Source organism: Myxocyprinus asiaticus, chromosome 48 (assembly GCF_019703515.2).
Source record: "Myxocyprinus asiaticus isolate MX2 ecotype Aquarium Trade chromosome 48, UBuf_Myxa_2, whole genome shotgun sequence".
NCBI lineage: Eukaryota > Metazoa > Chordata > Actinopteri > Cypriniformes > Catostomidae > Myxocyprinus > Myxocyprinus asiaticus.
In genome coordinates this window covers 26,144,387-26,170,590 of record NC_059391.1, presented here as the reverse complement: position 1 = coordinate 26,170,590, position 26,204 = coordinate 26,144,387, and the positions used below count along the sequence as shown (strand labels likewise).

The following is a 26,204-nucleotide window of genomic DNA, read 5'->3' as shown; positions in this document are numbered from 1 at the left end:
GGCAGCTGTACTGTGTGTTTTTGGTTGTGTGTTTTAAGTTGTTTATTAAATTATTATTTATATTATTAAGCCGGTTCTCGCCTCCTCCTTTCCACTGAACCTCTTTTACAATGCCATTTGTTGCTCATGGTGGCGCTGATGTTTCAGTGATTGACTTGATTTATATTTGACATTGCTATTTGATGAAGAAACATGCAACGTGGAAGTAAACTTTAGCAAGTGTAACACATAAATGGTGTGATTTAGCTTTTGTCATTTGGATGTACTATTGAAATTCTGTACGTTGTGCATCTGTTTACACTCAGTAAATGCCTGAGGAAATACATATGTGTATCTTATGTGTTTTGCGTAGCACAACACACATTATTCTGAAATGTGTTGAGTTATTTGAAATTAACATAGAAACTAATCAAAAACAATTAATAAATACAGTTGAAGTCAGAAGTTTACATACACTGAGGCTGAAGTCATTAAAACTCATTTTTAACAACTTCACAGATTTAATATTAGCAAACTATAGTTTTGGCAAGTCGTTTAGGACATCTACTTTGTGCATGACATGAATAATTTTTCCAACAATTGTTTACAGACAGATTGTTTCACTTTTAATTGACTATATCACAATTCCAGTGGGCCAGAAGTTTACATACACTAAGATAACTGTGCCTTTAAGCAGCTTGGAAAGTTCCAGAAAATGATGTTAAGCCTTTAGACAATTAGCCAATTAGATTCTGATAGGAGGTGTACTATTCAACTCAGTGCATCTTTGCTTGACATCATGGGAAAATAAAAAGAAATCAGCCAAGACCTCTCCACAAGTCTGGTTCATCCTTGGGAGCAATTTCCAAACACCTGAAGGTACCACGTTCATCTGCACAAACAATAGTACGCAAGTATAAACATCATGGGACCACGCAGCCATCATACCGCTCAGGAAGGAGACACATTCTGTCTCCTAGAGATGAACGTAGTTTGGTGAGAAGAGTGCAAATCAATCCCAGAACAACAACAAAGGACCTTGTGAAGATGCTGGTGGAAACAGGTAGACAAGTATCTATATCCACAGTAAATCAAGTCCTATATCAGTATAACCTGAAAGGCTGCTCAGCAAGGAAGAAGCCACTGCTTCAAAACCACCATAAAAAAGCCAGACTACAGTTTGCAAGTGCACATGGAGACAAATATTCTACTTCATCCATGCGATTAATTAATCAGCCAATCGTGTGGCAGCAGTGCAGTGCATAAAATCATTCAGATACGGGTCAGGAGCTTCAGTTTATGTTCACATCAACCATCAGAATGGGGAAAAAATTTGATCTCAGTGATTTGGACCGTGGCATGATTGTTGGTGCCAGATGGCTTGTTTGAGTATTTCTGTAACTGCTGATTGGAAATGTTGTGGCTGATCGGTGTATAATGCTGAATATGTATAATAATGCTATGCTATGTCAAATGTCATGTCTGATTTGATTTCATCAGTACATTTTATTAGGGTTTTAAGTAGGGACATTATTTAACAGGATAAGAAAATATGCATTTTTGAAAAGAATATTTAGATGTAATCAGAGACAGTATTATTGTAGAAAAATACAGCTTTAATTTAAAATATTTTAAATGCATGTTATCAGTGACAAGTGTGTAAGCAGCATATGTTTCTAACATTATTCCATATTTTTTAGCAAAGCTAATTATTAGCTAATTTTTCCATTTGATGTCACCATTGCCCTGTTCTAAGCTGATTTTTAATCCCAGAACATCTCTTATGGCACTTTTAATAACAGTATTACATTTTAAATGTTTGCATATGTCTTTAAAGTAATAATAAAACTTTCAATCTTAACTTTTCTGGATTCAGGCTTAGGTTAAAGAATCGTAAACTGAACTGAACCATAAACTCAGTTTTATAAACCGAATCGTGAAGCGTTACACTCGTGAATCGAGTGAACCGTCCCACCCCTAATCACAACATTACAAACTTTACAAAGCAAATAAATATGTGAAAACCTTTTGTGTGGCCTTTCACAGTGCACTGGAATCTATTGCGAATGTTTGTACAGCTCATTCACCATACTGGAGCTGTTTTAAACACTTAGGGGAGTATTTTTTACTCACTTTTACTTTAATGTAATTGCTGTTTTCATTGCCTCTTTTTTTTTTTTTTCCATACAATGAAAGTGAATGGTGACTGAGACTAACATACTGCCTAATATCTCCTTTTATGTTCCACAGAGGAAAGAAAGTCATGCCTGTTTGGAACTACATAAGGGTGAGTAAATTTTTGGTCTTTTGTACTTTTCTTGAAGGCAGTAGTTCAGTTAAACTGGAAGAGAAGAGCAGCAGAACGAAGAAGATGTGAAACCTTCACCGGAAACAGAAACCAAGAAGAAGATCGAGGATATTGTGTGGTCTGAAACCTTACCAGATCATCGCCACCTTTGCGCACAATTGTTGCGCCCCCTTCTGGTGTGGAAGTCGAAATACCAGAGGGCTGCCAGAGTTTGTGGGAAATTTCTAAAAGTGCAACTGAAGTAGCACAAAAGATCAGGTTGGTAAAACAGCATCAGAAAGATCTCTGATACTAAAAAACATCTGGGAGGATGGGGGGGCTGCTTCACACCCACCAAATACTGTAAATAAAAAGCACTTTAAAATCATTGCAATATCATGATGTTGCTTAATTTTTTACATTGTGAATAGTGAATACAATTGTATAATAATAAATAACATAAAATATAGATAATATATTAATATATCGATGTATAAATATAAATAAGTAAAAATAAAAAGCGCTTTCAAATTATTGCAATATTCATGATGTTTCATTTTACATTGCCAGCAAACTCATTGCAAATAAATAACATATAAAATACAAAAAAATATAAATAATAAAACTATAAATACAAATAAATATATAATAATAATAACAATATAAATAATATACAGCATAAAATATATAAATATAAGTAAACCAATAAAAAGCGCTTTCAAATCGTGATATTCATAATGTTGATATTCATTGTGAGAACTACGATGCTTAATTTTATATTGCATGCAAATTGTGAATATATTGTGAATGTTCTACATATCGCCCAGCCCTTATTGCAACCTTTCAGAGTAGTTTTTTTTTTTTCATCCCAAGGGATAATCATGGCCAAGACATAATAGACCAAAAGATGCTCCAGTCCCTCGGAAATATCTTTTCAGTTCCAAATGAAGAATAACAGGACAACAGGTTAATCAGTTGTTTTTGTACGTGCAGTATTTGTTAACGTTGGACTTTTGTGTGAAGAATTTACATGTTTCCATTGTACTTGCCCATGCCCATGGAATCTATGCCCCTGGGTCTGGTCTCTTTCAAGTTGTTCTTTCAAAGGTTTTTAAAGAATTGTTCAATACAAGTTAAGCTCAATCAACAGCATTTGTTGCATAATGTTGATCAACAACAAATCAAAAATTTATTTTGTCCTTTCCTGCCTTTCTTTAAAAGATAAAATCTGGGTTACAGTGAGGCACCGAGACTTCTGAAATACACGTCACTTTGGAGAATTAGCATTAATTTGCTTCTAGTACTTTACTAGTAAATCATAATTTCTGCATGTTTTCAGGGATATGACAAAGATCTGGTGGCTGTTACAGCCGCTGCCCTCTCTGGGGCCCCTCCTCTTGGGGCCCTGGGGCCCCCCCAAACCTGAAGATTTTCAGACGATGTAAAAGCAAAGACATAGGCTGCAGAAATGATGGGGTCTACTCTGGTGCACAGGTGCTGATCCTTCAGCCAACATACCCAAAAAACAACCGAAACAAATCAGAAATCGCACATGCATCCTGTAATTGCAGTGCTTGCACATCTAAATGAGAATATGTTCATAATTTTTCACATATACAGTTCATTGTGACTTTAGAATGCAGCAATGTAATACTAAAAACATAAATGTTTTGCATGAATAATAATGTGTGTGTGGGTGTCTACAGTTTCAGAAATCTGATGGAATCTTCTGGGATGACCTCTCTCCTCACTTCATATGTCCAGCTATGAGAAAAGCATGAATTATTTTGTAATTTTATACTTTTGTATGACATTAAAACAAATGAACCTTACATTTGGATGTGGATGGTTATTTTCTGACTTTCCTGTGTGTGTGTTTGGGTGTGTCTCCAGATGACAGATTTGATGTCTGTTACAACACTTCTCCAGATATGACTATATAACTCTCCTAATATGTCTGGAAAAAATGTTTGGTCATACTTCCTTTTTTTTGCGCTATTACACTATATAAAGATACTCTTGGTGTGCTTTCTGTTAAAGTCCCCACCACCACACCCAGCAGAGAAACGGTGAGTAAAATATTGCTAAATATTTAAATAATTCGAATTTTACTCCCTTTTCAGTTATTATTATTCTTTTTTTCTCTTTTTTTGTTTTTACTTAGAATTATCATGAAAAACATTGGTAGGTAGTTTTTTTTTTTTTGTTTTTTTTTAACTTTTTTACTGTTACATTTAGTAAATGCATACATTTTAATGTAGAAGCTTGTTGAGTGGTATTATCAGTCTGAATGGCATGGGATGTCCTGGATCAGAGATTGTGGTATTTTAATTCGTCCAGCCGCAACTGTGGTGGGTTTACAGGAGTCTCTGCTGGGTGGGTTTGGTTGTGTGTGGTCGGGAAGCGCACTGAGTGCCAAAGATTGGAAGCTAAAAACTGTTTACTGTTGAATACAAAATTGATGTCCACCAGGGGCGCTTTACATCTCAGAAATCCTATTCTTCCATTGATCCACATTCAAATCTCAGAACTTTTTTGTCTTATTGGAGACATTTGAATGCTTTAATGTATAGTGGTTTAAATTCACTATTTCCAAAGGTCAGTATATGAAATACTAATTCCAAGCTATTTCTAGGAAATTATTCTTATATTGAAAATTTCTTATTCAGCAATCACAAACGACTGTGATTGGTCCATCCAGACTGCCTCTGATAAAAGAAACAGCTACCACGTGACATCGCCTTGTCTTTTTTGCTTCAGCAGCAGTTGAAAATTATCTCATCATTTACTCACCCTCATGCCATCCCTGATGTTTATTAGTTTTTTTTCTTCTGCTAAATACAAAGAGATTTTTAGAAGAATATTTCAGCTCTGTAGGTCCATACAGTGCAAGTGAATTGGTACAAAAATGAGGAGGGTCCAAAAGTACATATCGGCAGCATAAAAGTAATCCAAAAAGACTCGAGTGGTTAAATCCATATCTTCAGAAGCTATATAAGTGTGGGTGAGAAACAGATCAATATTTAAGTCCTTTTTTTTATTATCAATCTCCACTTTCACTTTCACATTGTTCTTATTTTGTATTAGGTGATTCACATTCTTCATGCAAGAGGGGTCCGTTCTTCATTTTTATTTAGATTTCATAAAATTTCATCAAATTGAATTGTGTGGTGTTAACAAAAGTAAATTAATAAAACTTAATATATTTATTTTTTTTATAATTTTATTTTACAAAAGATTGCTCAGTTCAGTTAAATGGGATTTTGTTATTAAATTAAAATGCGTCAATGTTAAAATTATTTTAGTGCATGAACACAGAACAACTAACTTTTTTACTAAAAAGTAAAAAATAAAATAAAAAAATAAATAAATAGTAGACCGATCGTATCTGACCAATCACAGGCAACTTCCGGACCGCTAAGCCCCGCCCGTTTATTGTTCCCTACTTAATGTTAATTGCCATTCTACCCACTTGTTCTGTTTCTCTGAGCGAAGAAGCAGCGGAGCGGGATGGCCACGAATCCGACAAAATCATCCGGACACCCGGGCAAGATGAAGAAGGACGAGTCTCTGCTCGGGAAACTGGGAGGAACGTTAACTCGCAAAAAGAAGCAGAAAGAAGGTATGTTTCGTGGTACACGGGAACTGCCGAGACAGCAAAATAAGAAACTAAAATTATTAGAAGAGCGCATGACATCATGCCATATTTGATTTTATCGCTGTCCATGGTGCTGTATTTGATCAATATTATGATGGATCTCTAAAAGTGCGTCTTTCATTGGTTATTAAACCTTATGCATAATATTTATGTATATTAAAATAAGAGATTTTTTTAAAAAAATTTTTTTATTAAATGTAACATACATTCACCCATTTCTATTGAGCTATCAAATATCTTTATAATCAAAGTTATAACAGGGTTATGATTGACTAGTCTCATCTCAGTCAGGGCGCAGTTATTTTGTGCTGTTGATGTCTGGGACATAAATAGACAACTCAAGGTTATGCAGATAAGAATAAGTGGACTGCTTTGCCCTACTGTTTAGTTTGTTGGCTTTCCCCTTCCAAAGTTTTAAGGGTTAAAATGTATATTTATGCCCTTTAGTTTGGTGTTTTGTGCTATTTTAGATGCAACTCTCTTTAGCCTTCATGTATGTGAACAGCTGCACATTTAAAAGTCTGTGTGCATTTGTCATTCCTGCCTTTGTGTCTCTTTGAGGAACAGAGACAGGTTGTTTATAATTGTTTTGTACAGTTACAACCCTCAGACAGTGACACGGGAGTGATTCAGGGTGTTGAAGGCTTTTAGTGACCCTTTGTACTTAAGCAGATCCTGTTTAGGGGATTGTAGTAATTTCTTACTCAAATGTGCAGTATTGTAATGTTTTGTTTGTGCACCAAAAAGTTTTACACCTCCTCTGAAAAACATTATTTGTTGACTTAACAACCATAATGTATGAAAATAAATTATACTCAGAAATGTACATATTTATAACATTTTTAGCTTTACTTAAAGGTGCACACAGTAATTTCTTCCTAAAGACATGAACTGTAATTTTACAATATATGTAGGAAATCATGACCACTCACATTAAAATGAAGACTCCAGTCATATAAGTAACCTTATAAAAGCGGTCTTATTCTACATGGAGAGGGTCCGCAAATGGGGGCAGCCATGTTAGAATCACATGACCATGGGGGGGGCCTGGGTAGCTCAGCGAGTATTGACTCTGACTATCACAAATGGAGTCGCGAGTTCGAATCCAGAGTGTGCTGAGTGACTCCAGCCAGGTCTCCTAAGCAACCAAATTGGCCCGGTTGCTTGGGAGGGTAGAGTCACATGGGGTAACCTCCTTGTGGTTGTGATAAGTGGTTCTTGCTCTCAATGGGGCATGTGGTAAGTTGTGCATGGATCGCAGAGAGTAGCATGAGCCTCCACAAGCTGTGAGTCTCCACGGTGTCATGTACAATGAGCCACATGATAAGATGCGTGGATTGTCTCAGAAGCAGTTTCAACTGAGACATGACCTCCGCCACCCGGATTGAGGTGAGTAACCGCGCCATCACGAGGACCTACTAAATAGTGGGAATTGGGCATGCCAAATTGGGAGAAAAAGGGTATATTAAAAAAAAAAAGGATAAGGTGTTGGAGTGATGACTGCTGGAAATGGGGCCTGTCTAGATTTGATAAAAAATGATTTTTTTCAAATAGTGATGGTGCTGTTTTTTACATCAGTAATGTCTTGACTATAATTTGTGATCAGTTGAATGACACTTTCGTGCATGATTTCCTTCCAAAACAGCAAAATCTGTAGATTATTCCAAACTTTTGGCTGCCAGTATATATATATATATATATATATATATATATATATATACATATACAATGGGGTTAAATGCACACCTTAAGGAAAATTAGCTTTTTTTCTGGTCACAAAGTGTATCAAGATTCAGGAAATACATTTATTTTTATTAAATATTGATGGAGCAACATAATTTGTGTGAAAATAAATAATAACAGAAGGTTGTTTTGAATACAGTTCATTAAAAAAAAAAGGTGTCGAGGGGGCCTTTTACCTCACACTTGGGGTAAAAGGCCCCCAGGGGGGTTATATTGACATAGTGTAGATACTGGGCAATAGTTATAGGGCACATTTTGTCAACTTATGCAAATACATTTGAGCCAGCAAGACGATTTTTTGAGAAATTAATTAAGATAATGCTTATTCAAAAGAACCACTTCCGAAAAGGGTGCATAATTTAGTGTTAATTTCAGTCACATTTGACATTTCATCACATCTCAAGTATTCTATAAACAAATGTATCTCCATTGTGATTGGATCAGTCAATCAGTTTTTCTACAAATCTATTCCCCCCACTTAAGAAAAACAATGTGTTTTATGGGGGCCTTTAGCCCCTGCAACAGGGGGGCTTTTTACCCCAAATACTATCCTTTCACTTATAAATGTGAGAATTTCCATGATATTCATTAGCTACATAAATTTACAACATTTAAAAAAATCTTACATATTAGATCAAATGACCTCAAAATCAAACTTTAGACATTACAGGTAAAGATCTCATGGAGCAGCAATATTTTGCAGTTCATAGTGACAAACAGGTGTTAAAGAAAGTGCTGTGGTAGTTTTTGATGCTTTTTATTGTTTTGGAAGAAAATAAAATCAAAGGAGCCTTTTACCCCGTTGTACCCTATTTATTTTTTTCCTTTTTGGAACTTGACAGACATGGTCTCTTTGGACTGTTATCGTATGTTAAAGAGATGCATTAAGATTCTTCAAAATTTCTCCTTTTTTGTTTCTTGGTAAAAGAAATATGTTTAGTAGCCGGGTGACTTCTGTGCAGTGTACTGTACATGACTGACGCATGAGATCTATAACGCCATCCAGTGGAATTTGGTGGCACTTTACAAACAGCAGCTTATTTTCTGCAGGAAATTCATAACAGTTCCCGTGACTGACTGCAGCTTTACACAGCAGAACCACACATTTCCATCCCTGTTCTGCTGAAACTGATATCAGAACACACTCAGATACATAAAGGAAGTGTGTGTGTGTGTGTGTGTCAGGATGTTGAGCCGTCTGTCACACATTGTGTGTGTGTTGGTGTGAGATATACCATAAAGATCTGTGGCTGGATGTTATTGCCTTCAGTTGTTGAGTGCTACACATTTTCTCAAGACTTCTGTTCATTTGAACTTCGAAAGAAAGTGGATTCAAGTAAGTTTCACTTTTTTATCTTTTAATATTTATATTGATGTTTACATTGAGCATCATTGATGTGTGGCTGTTTGTGTACTGGGAGGAACACCCTGAGGTGTAGTGCAGAACATTAAAAAAACTTTCATCAGAAAGCAGAAGTTTAGTTTCTCATTGGATATTGAAAGATCCACAGATCTAAAATAGCTTTCAGATCCTTCGATATTGATACAGTAATTATACTGAGTGATCAAATGTGAGTTTATGCATGTGCCAAATTCTTTATGGTGAAGTTTTGAAATACAAGCTTATAACCCCTTATAATAGGTTGGTTGGTTATCCTCACTGTTCCCATATACTGTACAGAAATAGTCCCTGCAACTTTGGATAAATATGCTAGATTTGAAAAAAAAAAAAAATTCCCAGCAGAATATCATCCAGTTTGCATATCTTCTTTCAGCACTTTCAGAAATTAAAATTTCATTACTTGCAATTTGTTTTCTAAAATGCTTTATGCATCTTTCTGACATTATGTTTAAGGGAATTACATCATCAATTACCATTAAAGGAATAGTTCACCCAAAAATGGAAATTCTCTCATCATTTACTCACCCTCATGCCATCCCAAATGTGTATTATTTTCTTTCTTCTGCAGAACACAAACAAAGATTTTTAGAAAAAATGTTCTTCTCTGCAGGTCCATACAATGCAAGTAAATGGTGGCCAGAACTTTGCAGCTCCAAAAATCACATAAAGGAAACAGAAGTAATCCAAAAGACTCCAGTGTTTAATCCATGTCTTCAGAAGTGATAGGTGTGGGTGAGAAACAGAACAATATTTAATTCCTTTTTAACTCTAAATCTCCACTTTCACTTTTACATCTGAAAGTCACGTGTGGTGCTTGTTTAGTTTCACATTCACATCTGAAAGTGAAAGTTAAAGTGGAGATTTAGACTAAAAAAACACTTAAATTTTGATCTGTTTCTCCCCCACACCTATCTCTTCTGAAGATATGGATTAAACCACTGGAGTCTTATGGATTACTTCATGTTTCCTTTATGTGATTTTTGGAATTACAAAGTTCTGTTCACCGTTCACTTGCATTGTATGGACCTACAGAGCTGAAAATCTTTGTGTTCTGTAGAAGAAAGAACGTTATAGGTGTCGATTCAATTCTGAATTTTTTTTTCATCATTTTGGTCTCATTTTAGCTTTTTAAAAATTTACATATCCATGTATTCCATCAATAGAAATTATATATTGAAATTGCATATATTACATATACATGTATACTGTAGTTACATGTTTATTGTTTACATGCAAATAATATGTATTTACAAGGGCATAGATTTGTCTTGAATATTGGGGGGGGGGGTTGCAGCGTGAAGCATCTGCATGTTTCCATTGATCATGGTATAAATATTGGGGGGGGTTGTACTTGCTTGTTTTGGTTATGGGGGGGGTTACCTCCCCCCCCCCCCCATCCCCCCTGGAATCTACGCTCCTGCGTATTTACATTGATATGTAGAACACGTCCTAAAAAGGTACTGTCTCTATAAAAATACCAGCAGTTCCGTGAGCATCTGACTTTTGGTTGAGAGAGAATGGAACAAGTCAAACCAAACTTTTTTACATTCAACACTGTCATGGTGAGTGAAATCTAAAAATATACCTGTCAGTGGCTAATCGCAGACGTTTTATTCACATAGCGTGACATTTTTTCACAAATCACTTGCATTGCAGGGTTGCCGCATAGAGTGAAAGATCGATCTTTGGTTTTAAGAATCGATATCGAGATTGTTCAAATGAAGATCACGATGCATCAGAAAATCAGCGTTTTTTTAGGCAGCATCATAGCATTTTTGCATGGTTTCGAACAGGAGTTTCTCTTAAAGTCTTTATCAGTATTTCTCTCAACTGAATTCAGTAGCACTGTTACAGAAGAATAAAATAAAATGATAAATAAAATAAATAATTGAATTTTTTATTTTTTTATTCTTGGCAAACAAATTAAATGTAAATGATGCTTTGTGGTGCAGTGATATTTGTTAGCTAATGCCGTTATTAGCTGTTTTTGCACTAATCTTCAACCCTGAAATATGTTTAATGTAACAGGGTTGACACAAAACCTGCTTTAAAAGAGAAAAGTCATAGGTTATTATACTACATTTAATGCCAGAACTTGACACACACCTCTATGAATCTTGGACATGTGCTACTCATTTAGTGTCTGTTTCCCACCCCAGCATCCCAATGCTTCCAGAAATAAGTTTTACTATATTTAAAATCAGCTCCATTCCCTCTGACCAGGCTTGTTATTTTTGTCTGCTTTGTAATAAATAACTTTCCCTAAGTGCTACAGAACACACACCGCTGAACACACACAAACACTGCATACACACTTACACAAGCCTGTAGTAGTGTGTGTGTTTTGATTTCTCAGGGCAGTGTGTGTTGCTTTGTGTCAGTCTTGGATGGCATGTTGCTGCTGTTTCCCTATTTATATTCTCACTGAGCTTTTAACTAATTGATCTGAACACAAAAAGTGTTTCTGAGTGTTCAGCCTGCAGAGCTTTTAAAGGGAGATTTATAACTTCCTGAGAAAGAGTTGTCATCAAACTATATTTATTACCTCATTAATCAGATTAAATAATACAAGATTAAATACTAAAAGATTTAATACACAACACAAATTTAAGATCTAAAAGTATTATTTTCTAAAAATCTCAAAAAACATAAATATCTAATCTATTACAGAAAAAGAATAGAATTTATAAGAATGTCTTGGAATAGAATATAATTTCTTTAAAGTAGAATAGAAATAATATGCAAATATAGGAATGAACACAAATATAAGCTCTATATGTCATATACATATTGTAGAAAGAATAGAATTACCAAATGTCTTGGAATATAACAGAATTTCTTAAGAATAGAATAGAATAGAATTAATCACTAAACTAAGAATTCAATGTCAATGAAGATTGCTTGTGTTGGAGAAAAACAAATTGTAGAAAGAATAGAATTTCTAAAAATGTCTTGAAATAGAACAGAATTTATTTAGAATAGAACAAAATGTATTCTTTAAGAACTCAAATATAATATCCAAAAATATTAATGAGGACTGCTTGTGTTGGAGAAAAATGAAAATGTCTGACCCATTATAAAAAAGAATTGAATTATCAAATATATCTTGGAATTGAACAGAATTTCTTAAAGGAATAGAATTAATACACAAATCTGAAAATGAACACATCTAAGATCTAAAAATGTCAATGAAGATTGCTTGTGTTGGAGAAAAACATAAATTGAATACATTGTAGAAAGAATTGAATGTATAAGAATGTTTTGGAATAGAACAGAATGTCTTTAGAATAAAATAGAATTAATATACAAATCTTATAATTAACACAAATCTAAGATCTAAAAAATGTTAATGAGGATTGAGGATAAGGAATGCTTGTGTTGGGGAAAACATAAATATCATACACATATTGTAGAAAGAATAGAATTACTAAATGTCTTGGAATATAACAGAATTTCTTAAGAATAGAATAGAATAGAATTAATCACTAAACTAAGAATTAACACATCTAAAATGTAAAAATGTCAATGAAGATTGCTTGTGTTGGAGAAAAACAAATTGTAGAAAGAATAGAATTTCTAAAAATGTCTTGAAATAGAGCAGAATTTATTTAGAATAGAACAAAATGTATTCTTTAAGAACACAAATGTAATATCTAAAAATATTAATGAGAACTTGCTTGTGTTGGAGAAAAACATAAATGTAACACATTGTAGAAAGAATTGAATGTATAAGAATGTTTTGGAATAGAACAGAATGTCTTTAGAATAAAATAGAATTAATATACAAATCTTATAATTAACACATATCTAAAATCTAAAAAATGTTAATGAGGATTGAGGATGAGCAATGCTTGTGTTGGAGAAAAAGATAAATATTTAACATTGTAGAAAGAATAGATTTTCTAAAAATGTCTTGGAATAGAAAATAATTGATTTAGAATAGAACAAAAAATGTTCTTTAAGAACTCAAATGTAATATCTAAAAATGTAAATGGGGATTACTTGCATTGGAAAAAAAAATGAAAATGTCTAACTCATAAAAATTATACTAAGAATGTCTTGGAATGGAACAGAATGTCTTAATAGAGTAGAATAGAATAGATTTAATACACAAATCTGAAAATCAACACATCTAAGATCTAAAAATGTTAATGAAGATGTGTTGGAGAAAAATATAAATGTAACACATTGTAGAAAGAATGTATAAGATTGTATATTTCTATAGAATAGAAAATAAATTAATACACAAATGTAATAAGACAAATCTAAGATCTAAAAATGTTAGGACTGCTTGTGTTGGAGAAAAATTTAACCCATTGTTGAAAGAATAGAATTTCTTAGAATAGAATAGAACTGAACTGAATACACAACACAAATGTACAATCTAAGCCAAAGACAGAACTGTATTGCGTGTACTTTCTTTCTTTCTCTGATTGTAGCTCAGTAAATCCCACTGTTTACCCTCACATACTGCATCAGTAAGTGTAGTTAGGAACCTGTAATAATATTGAGTTGTCAGGTTGGATCCTGGCTCTCTTCTATCATCTCCTTTCTCCTCATTTTTTCTCCTCTCCCCTCGTTGAAACAGGAGCAGTGAGGGTGGGGGGGGTTTCAAAGAGACAGAAATAACACGTGATGACGCGAGTGCAACTGCTGTAGCCGCGCACACACACACACACACACACACAGAGACCACTAGGACTTACTGCAGGGACATTACTAATATCCAGCACAGTTTAGCAGGACATGGCTGGTCTACTGTGTGGGACGAAGAGAAGCAAGCAAGGTAGAGTTTTGATGGGAGGATACATAGAGTATGTATATGTGTTTTCACTTTGGCTATTTTATGGTGTATCCTTAAAATCTATGGTGCTCTAATTAATTAATAATAAGAGCTATTAGTGCTGTTTAATAACAAGGACCACAATGGAAATAAGTCTATGACTTTATTGTGCTATCCTTGACAAACAATTTGTGATGTCTTGCTTTTTTCACATAAACTTAACGGATATTGTATATTCTGATTAGATTAATACAAAGTATGTTTAAAAAATAAATACATACTTAAATATAAACTGAATATTTATATATTAATATATATAGTGGTGGGTGTCTCAAACATAAGGATTACTTTATAATAGTATTATTGTATTTATAGTATTGTACAGTACTTGTATAGTATAGTTTTGATAGCTAATTTGTTTGCTATACAGGTTCATTCAGTACGTGTATGTTTTCACTGGTTAGTACTAGTAAATGTATCCATAAAATCGATGGTGCAGCAATTTAATTAGTCTTGATTGGATTCATGCAAATTATGTGTTAACTAATGACATGTATATTATAAATACATATTTAATATAAATTAAAATATATTTAAATACACACACATGTATATGTATGTGTGTGTGGTTTCATAAATATAGACTGAAAGATCACTGTATTATTTTAATTATTTTAGTATTTATAGTATTTATTATGTTGGCTTGACAGAGTTTTTTTTTTTTTTTCTCTATTTCAAAATCCCTAAATTGAGAACAAAATGTCTAACACTAACTCTTGCTTGAGCTTTCAATCTACATCCACCAAACTTGGTACAGACCTTCAGACTGTTCTGGAATAGTGTGCTCTGTGTTGTCTAACTGATCGGACTTACGGTTTTTGCACAGCGGAAGATCAAAAAAAATCCCATAGAGTTACATTAACGGAATGTTCGTATGGGCCAACGGAATGCTCATTAATTAAAATTTAAACTCTTAAAAATTCAAGTGTAAACAAACCCACAAAATGCCTTTTATCTATCTATCTATCTATCTATCTATCTGTCTGTCTTTCTGTCTGTCTGTCTGAAGTTCTTTCTATCTATTGTTCTGTCTGTCTGTCTATCTATCGTTCTTTCTATCATTCTGTCTGTCTGTCAGTCTGTCTGTCTGTCTGTATGTCTGAAGTTCTTTCTGTCTATCATTCTGTCTGTCTGTCTATCTGTCTGTCGGTGGGTGATGGTTTATCTGACTATCTGTGACAAACTGTCTGACTATCTAGATACTGTAGCTGGCTGTTTGTCTTACTGTAATGTCTGTATATCTGTCAAACTTAAGAATTATAAAAAAACAGTTTAAACTTTCAGACAAGGCTGTGTCAGGCCAGCATCAGAGTTTGTCTTCACAAACTTTATAATACTTAATTGACACTGATTGCTATAAACAACATTGTTCAATTGCAATTCTGAGAAACGGAGGCATGGTGCATGCTTTATGGTGCCCCAGAGGGGAAATGCACAATTATGATGAAAAGCAGAACTGTAATAATGCAGGAAATGTAGATTGGGCACGAGATGCGTTCTCGTTGTCGATCGTGTAGAAAAGAAGATCTACGGGATGGATGTGAAGCTGTGAAGGTAAAACTGTCCCATTGGACATAAAATGTTCATGTGAGTTAATCTCTGTTTACATTAGCATTATACTGTTCTGCTATTACTATTAATTTTTGTTTAAGAGGTTTAGCCATAGAAAACGCTGAGTGCACCTTTAATGTCAATTAAAGCATTGTCATTCTACTGACAATGGGGAGAATTAAATCCATGCTGTTTACTTCAAAAAGATTGTGTGTGAGATTTTGTGTTTGTATGTGTATGTGTAGAGTTTGGGTGTGGTATTATAGAGTGGAAACTCTCTCTTATGTTGTAAGTTATGTTTAGATTTGACCTGATGACTCAGTTTCCATTTGGGAGGAAGGACACTAAACTGAGAGTGAGACATCAGATCACTACTCTTATAAATGAACTGTAATTAACTGGCAGAGGAAGAGACAGAGAGTCACTGATGGATTATCTGCTTAATTACTGCACACTAATCAGTTAATTGAAACACTATACATCACTCAACTACCTGCTGCTATTGATTTAGCAATAACAGTGATTAATGTGAAGTATTGGCTGTTCTGTCCATTACAAATATTATCTTAAAACTTACTGTGGTACTGAATATTCATATACTATGCTATTGACAAGGTACGCCAAAGACTACCTTGGAATTAACATCCTATATGTCTATAAGTATGGTAATAATAACATGAAAAAATATGTTTGTTTTTTCTTTTAAAAATGGCATTATGGTTTTACCACATTGTTTGTACATGTACCATGCTGATACCATGTATTGAGACATTTTTTCATCGTATTACCATGTTTTTAGACATTTTACCTTTGTATTACCATGTTTTTTGGAAATTTACCATTGCAATACCATGTTGTTGTTTTTTACATTTAACCATTGTAATACCATTTTTTTTTTTTTTTTTACATATACGATGTTAATGTGGACAGTTTACTTTGATATTTCTATGTTTTTTTTTTTTTTGGAAATGTACCATAGAAATACCATGCTTTGGACATTTTACTATGGCATTACCATGTTTTTTGGACATACACCATGGTAATACCATGTTTTCTTTAGGAATTTTACCTAGGTATTACAATGATTTTTGGAAATGTACAGTAGCTGTACCATGTTTGTGAACATGTACCATGGTAAAACCATTTTTTTTATATTTTACTATGGTATTACCATGTTCTTTGGAAATGTACTATGGAAATACCATGTGTTGGACATTTACAATGATGTTACCATGTTTTTTGGACATGCACCACAGTTATAACTTTTTTTGACATGTACCATGTCTTTTGGACACAGTAGATTGGACACTGGCACATTACCGTTTAATTTGGTTAGCTTCTACCAAGTGCCATGAATTTGTACCATATAATTTAATTGGATGTAAAGCGTCAAAAACAAAAGATTAGGGTAGCATTTTCACCTTTTTGGTAAGTGAAATCACACTATGCGTTCATTTTGTCTTAATATTTTACTGTTTTCTCTGTTTCTGCTTTTAATCTTTTTAGTGAGTGACCTTCAGGAAGAGGGCAAGAACACCATCAATGCTCCTCTCCTCCACGGTGGCTCGGAGCTGCTCCCAGAGGACACGCTGCTAGGTAACGTATCTGTCCACCATCCATTAAACTCAATTTATCATCCCATTCCTCCTCACCACTAGAGGTCAGCGCTCACAGAGAATCATTACAGTTTTAACCAACTCTTTATCAACTTTTTGTAGTTGTTGCTCTCCATGTTCATTCTCGTTGCATCATTTGGTTTATGGTTTCGAAGAAGTTTATGTTGGCATCTACCTAATTTGGTTAGCTTCTACAAAGTGACATGAGTTTGTACCAAACTGTTGAACTGGATACAAAGTGTCATAAACAAAAAGGATGGGGAGCATTTTCACCTCCCTTTTTAATGTTAAAAAGCCTATTTATTTTGATGTCCAAACCATGCACAATTATAATGTTAGTTGTAATTAACATGGTTTAGCACACACTTGCGATTCTAGTGTTATTCCCAAACTTTTCAGAGGAAAATGCAGAAAGGACTATTTTAGACCCCACGTCCAGAGAGGACCTCAAACTGAAAGACCTGCAGAAGGTAGAACACTCTTTTCCATCTTTACATCAGAATTAATTTTGTGAAAATAAAAGAAAACAGAAGTAACAAAGAAAAACAATCACTAGCGGTTACTAAAGGAACTTGAAATTGGACCTTTGAGTCTGCTTGTGCGGCCTACAGTGCCCTCTAGAGATCCATGTCTGAGTAAGAGTGTAAACTGTTCCTCTCAGGTTCTCATTGACTGGATCAACAGTGAACTAGAGGAGGAAAGAATTATTGTAAAAGACCTTGAAGAAGATCTGTACGATGGACAGGTGCTGCAAAAACTATTCGGTAAGATAAGAATGGAAAAGACAAAGCGCTATCCCATATTTAAACAATTCACTTTTTTATTATTATATAGTATTGTTTCTCCAACAGAGAAGCTGTCAGGTCATAAGCTGAACATTGCAGAGGTGACCCAGTCTGAGATGGGGCAGAAGCAGAAGCTGCAGACGGTTCTGGAAGCGGTTAATGGAGTTCTAAGACCTCTGGAGTGGAATACAGAGTGGAATGTCGACTGTAAGTAGCGAAAGACACATTCCATTGACTTCTGTTGTGTTTACACTGAGCTAATTATATTTTCTACCCCGACTCCTAAACCTAACCCTCATACAAAAATGTTTACAATTTCATCAAGAATTAATTTTGTATGTTTTAGTAGTATGAGAGGATAGCCAGTATTCTTGCTCCCTTGGCGATAACTGAAAAATCTCGGTGTCATAATTGATTCAGCACTTAGCTGTTGTTAAAAACAGCTTTTACCAGCTCAGAATGATTTAAAGACAGTTGTTCATGCTTTTATTACCTCGAGACTAGAGTATTGTAACTCTCTCTACGCAGGGGTCTGTCAGCGGCAACTGTCCTGTCTGCAAGTCATGCAGAATGCAGCCAGGCTACTGACTGGCACCAAAAAAAGGGAGCATATTACTCCTGTGCTATCCTCTCTTCACTGGCTTCTGGTGTGCTACAGAATTGATTTAAAGATTTTATTATTGGTTTTTAAAGCACTACACAATCTGTCTGCTCAGTACATTAGTGATCTCCTATGCCACCACAAATCTTCTAGGCTACTGAGATCTTCAAACCAAATGCTGTTGGCTGTCCCTCGGTCCAAGCAAAATCTAAGGGGGATCGAGCTTTTTCGGTAGTTGCCCCTAAACTATGGAATAATCTTAACCTTCATATTCGTTTGGCCCCATCTGTTGAGGTCTTCAAGTCTCAATTGAAATCTTATCTCTTTTCTCTTGCTTTTGAATCTAGGGAATCTTAAACTGGAGTTATATGCACATACACTGTCCTTTTTAATATGTAGGTTTTCCTATGGTTTATATGTATGTTACGTGTGGTGATGTTTCCATCATTCTTAATCTCTTAACTGTTTCTAGATTCTTGATTGTGAAGCAGTTTGGTCAACAAAGTTGTTTTTAAATGTGCTATATAAAAATAAATTGATTGGTTGATGTTTATTTAGCAGTTTTCCTCATGGAGAGCATTGACTGTTCCCCACAATGTAGATGGTTTCATGTCTTACTGTCCTTGTGGGGTCTCGCTGTTTTTATCTCTAGCCATACACTCGAAGAATTTGGTGTCCATCGTTTACTTGTTGCTGGCGCTGGCCATGTACTACGCGGCTCCCATCCGCTTACCTGAACATGTGTCCGTTCAGGTGATCGTGGTCAAGGTACAAACACTTTATTAAACCAACATAACATGAGATCAGATTCATAGTGTGTTGAAATTGAACAATAAATCAAATGATTTCAGCCCAATTACACAGATTTGCATTTTTCCTTCAGAAAAAAGAGGGCATCCTGCAGACTTCTCATGTGACCAAACAACTCACAAGTACCACCACAGAGTAAGTCATGTTTACAGCACAGACTGCTCTCTACGCTTTAATGTCGACCTCTAGTGGAGAAAGATGGTTATTACTTTGCAAAATAGCTTGTATTAAAGCCTGATCCTGAATACTTTTCCCTCTCTTTTGTGGCAGAATGATGATCGGAAGATCAGGTGAGTCTGTCCACACACACTCTCACTAAAACCGATCGATCACTGATTTATTTTTTTAATAATGACGTCAGTTTCCCCTCAAGGATGTTGAGTTCTGGATGTCCAGATGTTGTTCTGTCTGCCTATTATTACTGGAGCCATAAACAAGTTTCTTTTTATTGTTATTGATTCGCAGAACGGGACGCTTTTGACACATTATTGGATCACGCACCTGACAAACTGAACGTAGTAAAAACGGTAATAAACTGTACTGATTATTGAGAATTATACTATATTATATTATATTGTACCATGTTATTTTTGGCATAAGAAAATAGTTATATGCTTAAGATTAGAGACATAAACTTGTCTCAAGATAAATGTGTATGTGTGATATAAGTGGAATTTTCAATCCTTTTCAATTTTAATGATTAGTTTAAACATAATTTATCCCATGTACAGTATTACAAAATGTACGATGCTTTGTTTTTGCAGTCGCTGATCACATTTGTGAATAAACACTTGAACAAACTGAACCTAGAGGTGACTGAACTGGAATCACAGGTATTAGCTGTCATCTGTATTACCTGAAAATCATCACTACTTTAACAAGCAGTGTTTTAAATATGTGTGTGTTTAGTTTGCAGATGGTGTGTATCTGGTGTTGCTAATGGGATTGTTGGAAAATTACTTTCTGCCTCTGTACAACTTCTACCTCACTCCAGAAAGCTTCGAACAGAAGGTGAGTGTGACTTGGGATGATGTGGTCTGATGAGATCAATGTTGATTGATGAGGTCTGATACAGACTGATGAGGTCTGATGAGGTCTGATATGTTCTGATGTGGACTGATGAGGTCTGATGTGGTTTAATGTGGACTGATGTGGTCTGATGTGTTCTGATGAGGTCTGATGTGGATTAATATGGCCTGATGTGGACTGATGAGGTCTGATGTGGACTGATGAGGTCTGATGTGAACTGATGAGGTCTGATGTTCTGATGTGAACTGATGAGGTCTGATGTGAACTGATGAGGTCTGATGTGGTTTAATATGGACTGATGTGAACTGATGAGGTCTGATGTGAACTGATGAGGTCTGATGTGGTTTAATATGGACTGATGAGGTCTGATGTGAACTGATGAGGTCTGATGTAGTTTAATATGGACTGATGAGGTCTGATGTGTTCTGATGTGGACTGACGAGTTCCGATGTGGTATGTTGTGGACTGATGAGGTCTGATGAGGTTTTGATGTGGTTTGATATGGACTGATGAGGTCTGATGTGAACTGATGAGGTCTGATGTGAACTGATGTGGTCTGATGTGGACTGATGAGGTCTGATGTGAACTGATGAGGTCTGATGTGGTTTAATATGGACTGATGAGGTCTGATGTGTTCTGATGTGGACTGACGAGTTCCGATGTGGTATGTTGTGGACTGATGAGGTCTGATGAGGGTTTGATGTGGACTGATGTGGTTTGATGGGGACTGAATTGAAATGAAATGAATATATTTTATTGTCCCACGTAGTGAGATTTGTCTTGGATTCGATACACAGCAGCTAGTAGACATCAACACATGCTTGCTTGTGGTTGTCCATCATAGTCTGATGATGACCATCTTCTCCATTTTTTATGAGTTTTTTGGTGGCTATACAATCCAATCCTTGAATTGCAGATACGGTTGCATACAGAACATATGAATGTTTGGCTGGAGAGGGCAGGTTTAGCTTTGTGCCTCTTTTCCCATCTCTCTTGGTTGGTTACGATTTTCCTCCATTTTTTTCAATCCCCTTTATGCACTCAGATCGCCAGAGCAAATGACAGACCGCAAGGTCTTCTACTGCAGATGGTTTGATTATGCACCTCTTTAGTGTGGTTTTGAGCTGGTCTTTAAATCTCTTTTTCTGCCCCCCAGGCAAGTGCTGACCATGGCGTAACTGGCCATACAGGATTCTATGGGGAAGACGGCTATCAGGCATGCGTATGACGTGTCCAAGCCATCTAAGCTGGTGTTGGTGTAGTATGTATTCGATGCCAGTGCTGTTAGTGTGACAAAGGATTTCTGTATGTGGAATACTGTCATTCCATGTGACTGAAAGGACCTCTGGAGGCATTGGATGTTAAAGGCCTCTAAGGCTTTAGTATGGTGACTGTAGTCCATGTTTCGCACCCATACAGGAGGGTAGAAATGCAGACTGCACGATATACAAGCACCTTGGTATGGAGGTTGAGATTGTGGTTTTCAAAAACTCTTTTTCTGTAAAGACACTGACTACCACCCCTGGAGTTCATGAGTTTGAATCCAAGGGCGTGCTGAGTGACTCCAGCCAGGTCTCCTAAGCAACCAAATTGGCCCAGTTGCTAGGGAGGGTAGAGTCGCATGGGGTAACCTCCTCGTGGTCGCTATAATGTGGTTCTCGCTCTCTGTGGGGTGCGTGGTGAGTTGTGCGTGGATGCCGCAGAGGATGGGGTGAAGCCTCCACACGTGCTATGTCTCCGCGGTAATATGCTCAACAAGCCACATGATAAGATGCGTGGATTGATGGTCTCAGACGCAGAGGCCACTGAGATTCGTCCTCCACCACTCTGATTGAGGCGAGTCACTACACCACCACAAGGACTTAGAGTGCATTGGGAACTGTGCATTCCAAATTGGGGAAAAAAAGGGGAGAAAAAACAAAACCTACCAAAGGATGCAGATGCTTGTTTGAGGCGATTTTTAATTTCCTCATCTAGTGTGCAGTTATTGGAAATTATGCTGCCCAAGTGTTTGAATTATGGCACTGTGGCTAGTTGTTCATCTTGTATTGAGAAAGTGGGAGGGGTGGGGAATGGTGGTGCAGTGTGCCATTGACAGATGACCTCAGTCTTCTGTACATTGACTGCCAGACCCATTCGTTGGTTGGCAGTGACAGCAGCTGAGATGGTGGCTTGAAGGGCCTCTGGGGTGTTAGCCACCAGGGCACAGTCATCAGCGTATTGCAGTTCAACTTTTTCCTCAGATCTGAGCTTAGTCACAGCCTGCAGTCTTCTGATGTTAAAGATGTTGCCATCAAAACGTTAATTAATAGTAACTCCTGCCTTCCCCTCAATCACCCTACGCAACAATATGGTCACACAAGCGAGGAAGATATTAAATAGAACAGGAGCCAGCACACAGCCATGTCTGACTCCATACTTCACAGTGAAAGGCTCTGACCTCTGCCCCCCAACTGCGACACGGGCCATCATTCCTCTGTGGAACTGGCGGAGGAGTTCAAGGAATTTAGATGGGCAACCAAATTTCCAAAGTACCTCCTAAAGCAGTTCTCTGTTTATGGTGTCAGATGCCTTTGACAGATCTACAAATGCAATAAACAGGTCTTGATGTTGTTCCCTACATTTCTCTTAAAGTTGCCTAGTGACAAAAACCATGTCAACAGTACCTTGGCCTTTCTGAAATCCACACTGTGACCCAAGCATGATGTGTTCTGACACAGACTGAGTCAGTCTTTTGACAATGACCTTAGCCAAAACTTTTCTGACAATGGACAGAAGTGCAATTCCCCTACTGTTGGAGCAGATGGATTTATCTCCCTTGTTTTTGTAGATGGTCACTGTTAGCATCCTTCCAGCACTGGGGAATTAATTCCTGGTCCCAGGCCTCTATGAAGTACTGTTGCAGCGCTCTTGTGCAGAGGTAACCGCCCTCTTTCAGAATCTCAGCTAGAATACTGTCAGGTCCAGATGACTTCTTGTTTTTAAGGTGTGTGCATTAACATCAGCACATACAACATACAACACAGCATAAATAGTGATGAAACTACTAATGACAGAATACAATTTCAAATACAATAAATAGCACAATATAAAATACAGAAAATCCATAAAACCTATAGTTCAAGAAACCTTAAGAGATCTTATTTAAAAGTCTGACTGAGTTTGGCAAAAATGAATTTTTTAAATGACTTACATAATGGAACTCTGAACCGTCTACCTGAAGGTAAAAGTCTACAGTATATTCCTCACTGAGGAAATGGGTCGCATCAGCTATGATGTTTTGAGCTTGCTTCAGTGTAGACTGCTCATATAGCCCCTGGATGGGTTGGTTTTCTTTCCACCCTATGATTTTTAAAGCAGTATGTACAAGTCGGGCAAGCTTTGATTTTCACTGTAATGACAGATTACCATACCATGATGTTAAACCATATCTTATCAGATTTTCAAAAACAGATAAATAAAATAAAAACATAATTTTATGATTATGTTTTTATTTTATTTATTTGTTTTTGAAAGTCTGATAAGATATGGTTTAACGTCATGGTATGGTAATCTGTCATTACAGTTAAAACTGTGGACTGATGAGGTCTGATGAGGTATGTTGTGGAGTGATGTGGACTGATATGGTCTGATGAGGTTTGATGTGGTCTGATGTGGACTGATGGGATTTGATGTAGACTGATGTGGTCTGATGTGGACTGATGGGGTATGCTGTGGACTGATGAGGTCTGATGAGGTTTGATGTGGACTGATGAAGTAAGATGTTGTCTGATGAGGTCTGATGTGGACTGATATGGTCTGATGAGGTCTGAAGTGGTCTGACGCGGACTGATTGGGTATGATGTGGCTTATGTGTTCTGATGCGGATTGATGGGTATGATGTGGTCTGATGTGGATTGTGTACTGATGTGGGCTGATGAGATCTCATTTTGTCAAATGTTGTCTGATGTGATCTGAGGAGGTCTGATGTGGACTGATGTGGATTATGGACTGATGTGGTCTGATGAGATCTGATGTGGACTGATGTGATCTGAGGAGGTCTGATGTGGTTTAATGTGGACTGATGAGGTCTGATGTGTTCTGATGTGGACTGACGAGTTCTGATGTGGTATGTTGTGGACTGATAAGGTCTTATGAGGTTTTGACGAGGTCTGATGTGGTTTGACGGGGTATGTTGTGGAGTGATGTGGACTGATGAGGTCTAATAAGGTTTAATGTGGTCTGATGTGGACTGATGAGGTTTGATGTAGATTGATGTGGACTGATGAGATCTGATGAGGCTTGATGTGGTCTGATGAGGTCTGATGTGGATTGACGGGGCATGTTGTGGACAGATATGGTCTGATGAGGTCTGATGAGGTTTGATGAGGTCTGATGTGGACTGATGGGGTTTTATGAAGAAAGATGTGGTCTGATGTGGACTGACAGGGTATGTTGTGGACTGATGTGGACTGATATGGTCTGATGAGGTCTGATGAGGTTTGATGTGGACTGAGGTCTAATGTGTTCTGATGAGGTCTGATGTGGTCTGACGTGGACTGATTGGGTATGGTGTGGACTGATGTATTATGATGCGGATTAATGGGTATGATGTGGTCTGATGTGGATTGTGGATGTGGTCTGATTAGATCTGATGTTGTAAAATATTGTCTGATGTGATCTGAGGAGGTCTGATGTGGAATGATGTGGATTGTGGACTCATGTGGAATGATTGTGTCTGCTTTAGACTACCCCATCAGTTTCAGGCACTCAATATCAGTCAACATTAGATATGGTCTGATGGGATCTAACATGATATGATAGGTCTAATGTGGTCTGATTTGGACAGATGAGGTCTTCTGTGATTGTATGGGGTCTAATGTGGTCTGATGAGGTTTGATGGTTGTCTTAGCCACTGATAATCTTTATCTGTCTGACTTGTAGGTGCATAACGTGGCATTTGCTTTTGAACTCATGCAGGATGGAGGATTACAGAAACCCAAATCTCGACCAGAAGGTACCAGAAAAATGTGTGCCAATAAGTTTACACCAATGTCATACAATTATATCTACAATCTTAAAGGAATAGTTTAACCCAAAATGTAAATTCTGTAATTATTTTTTCAACCTCATGTTGTTCAAAACATGTGATGACAATATCAGGGTGAGTAAATAATGGCAGAATTTTAATTTTTGTGTAAATAATCCAGTTTAAGCAGTTAGTTGCGATATAGCTGTGATTCCCAGATTATCCACAAGATGGTGATGCTGTGATGTTCCTCAAATGTTACAGCATACTGTACACTCCCTCTGTGCCCTCAGTACAGTCTATGATTACACATATTATTCCTTCACAATGACAGTTAAAACATGCAAGCAGCTGTCTGTTCTGTTCTTGTTCTTTGTGTCTTATAGATGTGGTGAACTTGAATCTGAAGTCAACCCTCAGGGTGCTGTACAACCTTTTCACTAACTACAAGAACACAGAGTAACAGTACATTGAAAGACATGATATTTAGCCATCCGAGAAAGCTTGTCTTGTGCTTCACCAATGTCAGTGCTTCTACACGCACATATTTTGTATAACAAGGCTTTTTGTATTTTACGCTCAGACTTGAAAGTTTTCAGCATTAACACTGTGTAGCAGCTATTAGAATAAAATATTGTATTTTTTCGAATGTTTGACTGCTTTAAGCATTACACATGAACAGTTGTTTGCCCTGAAATGTTTTCGTAAATTTGGTACACTGTGTATTATATATAAATAAATTATTTAAATATTGTATCAAATAAACACAGCAGAATGCTTTGTACATATTTGAATTAATTCATTTAGTGATTTATGACATTTTTTCTCTGAAGTTGAGCAATGTTGATGATATCAGTAGATGTGTACAGGGGTCTTTAAGTACAACCGAAAA

General features: G+C 36.3%; 1 protein-coding gene across 3 annotated transcripts; it reads left to right on the top strand.

Moving 5' to 3' along the window:
* The first annotated feature begins 4,251 nt into the window (after positions 1–4,251).
* LOC127437271 (beta-parvin-like) lies at positions 4,252–26,100 on the top strand. 3 transcript variants are annotated; one of them, XM_051692096.1, is made up of 14 exons: positions 4,252–4,335; positions 5,762–5,888; positions 16,970–17,059; positions 17,479–17,549; positions 17,741–17,843; positions 17,931–18,071; positions 19,118–19,233; positions 19,349–19,410; positions 19,546–19,565; positions 19,741–19,802; positions 20,040–20,108; positions 20,185–20,286; positions 25,228–25,300; positions 25,699–26,100. In XM_051692096.1, the coding sequence occupies exons 2-14, from the start codon at positions 5,777–5,779 to the stop codon at positions 25,773–25,775; spliced, it is 1,098 nt and encodes a 365-aa protein (XP_051548056.1). In that variant the 5' UTR covers positions 4,252–4,335; positions 5,762–5,776; the 3' UTR covers positions 25,776–26,100. The 3 variants fall into 3 exon arrangements, with proteins under 3 accessions (XP_051548056.1, XP_051548057.1, XP_051548058.1); XM_051692097.1 differs by lacking the exons at positions 4,252–4,335; positions 5,762–5,888 and adding an exon at positions 8,872–9,003; XM_051692098.1 differs by lacking the exons at positions 4,252–4,335; positions 5,762–5,888 and adding an exon at positions 13,801–13,855.
* Positions 26,101–26,204: the final 104 nt, after the last annotated feature.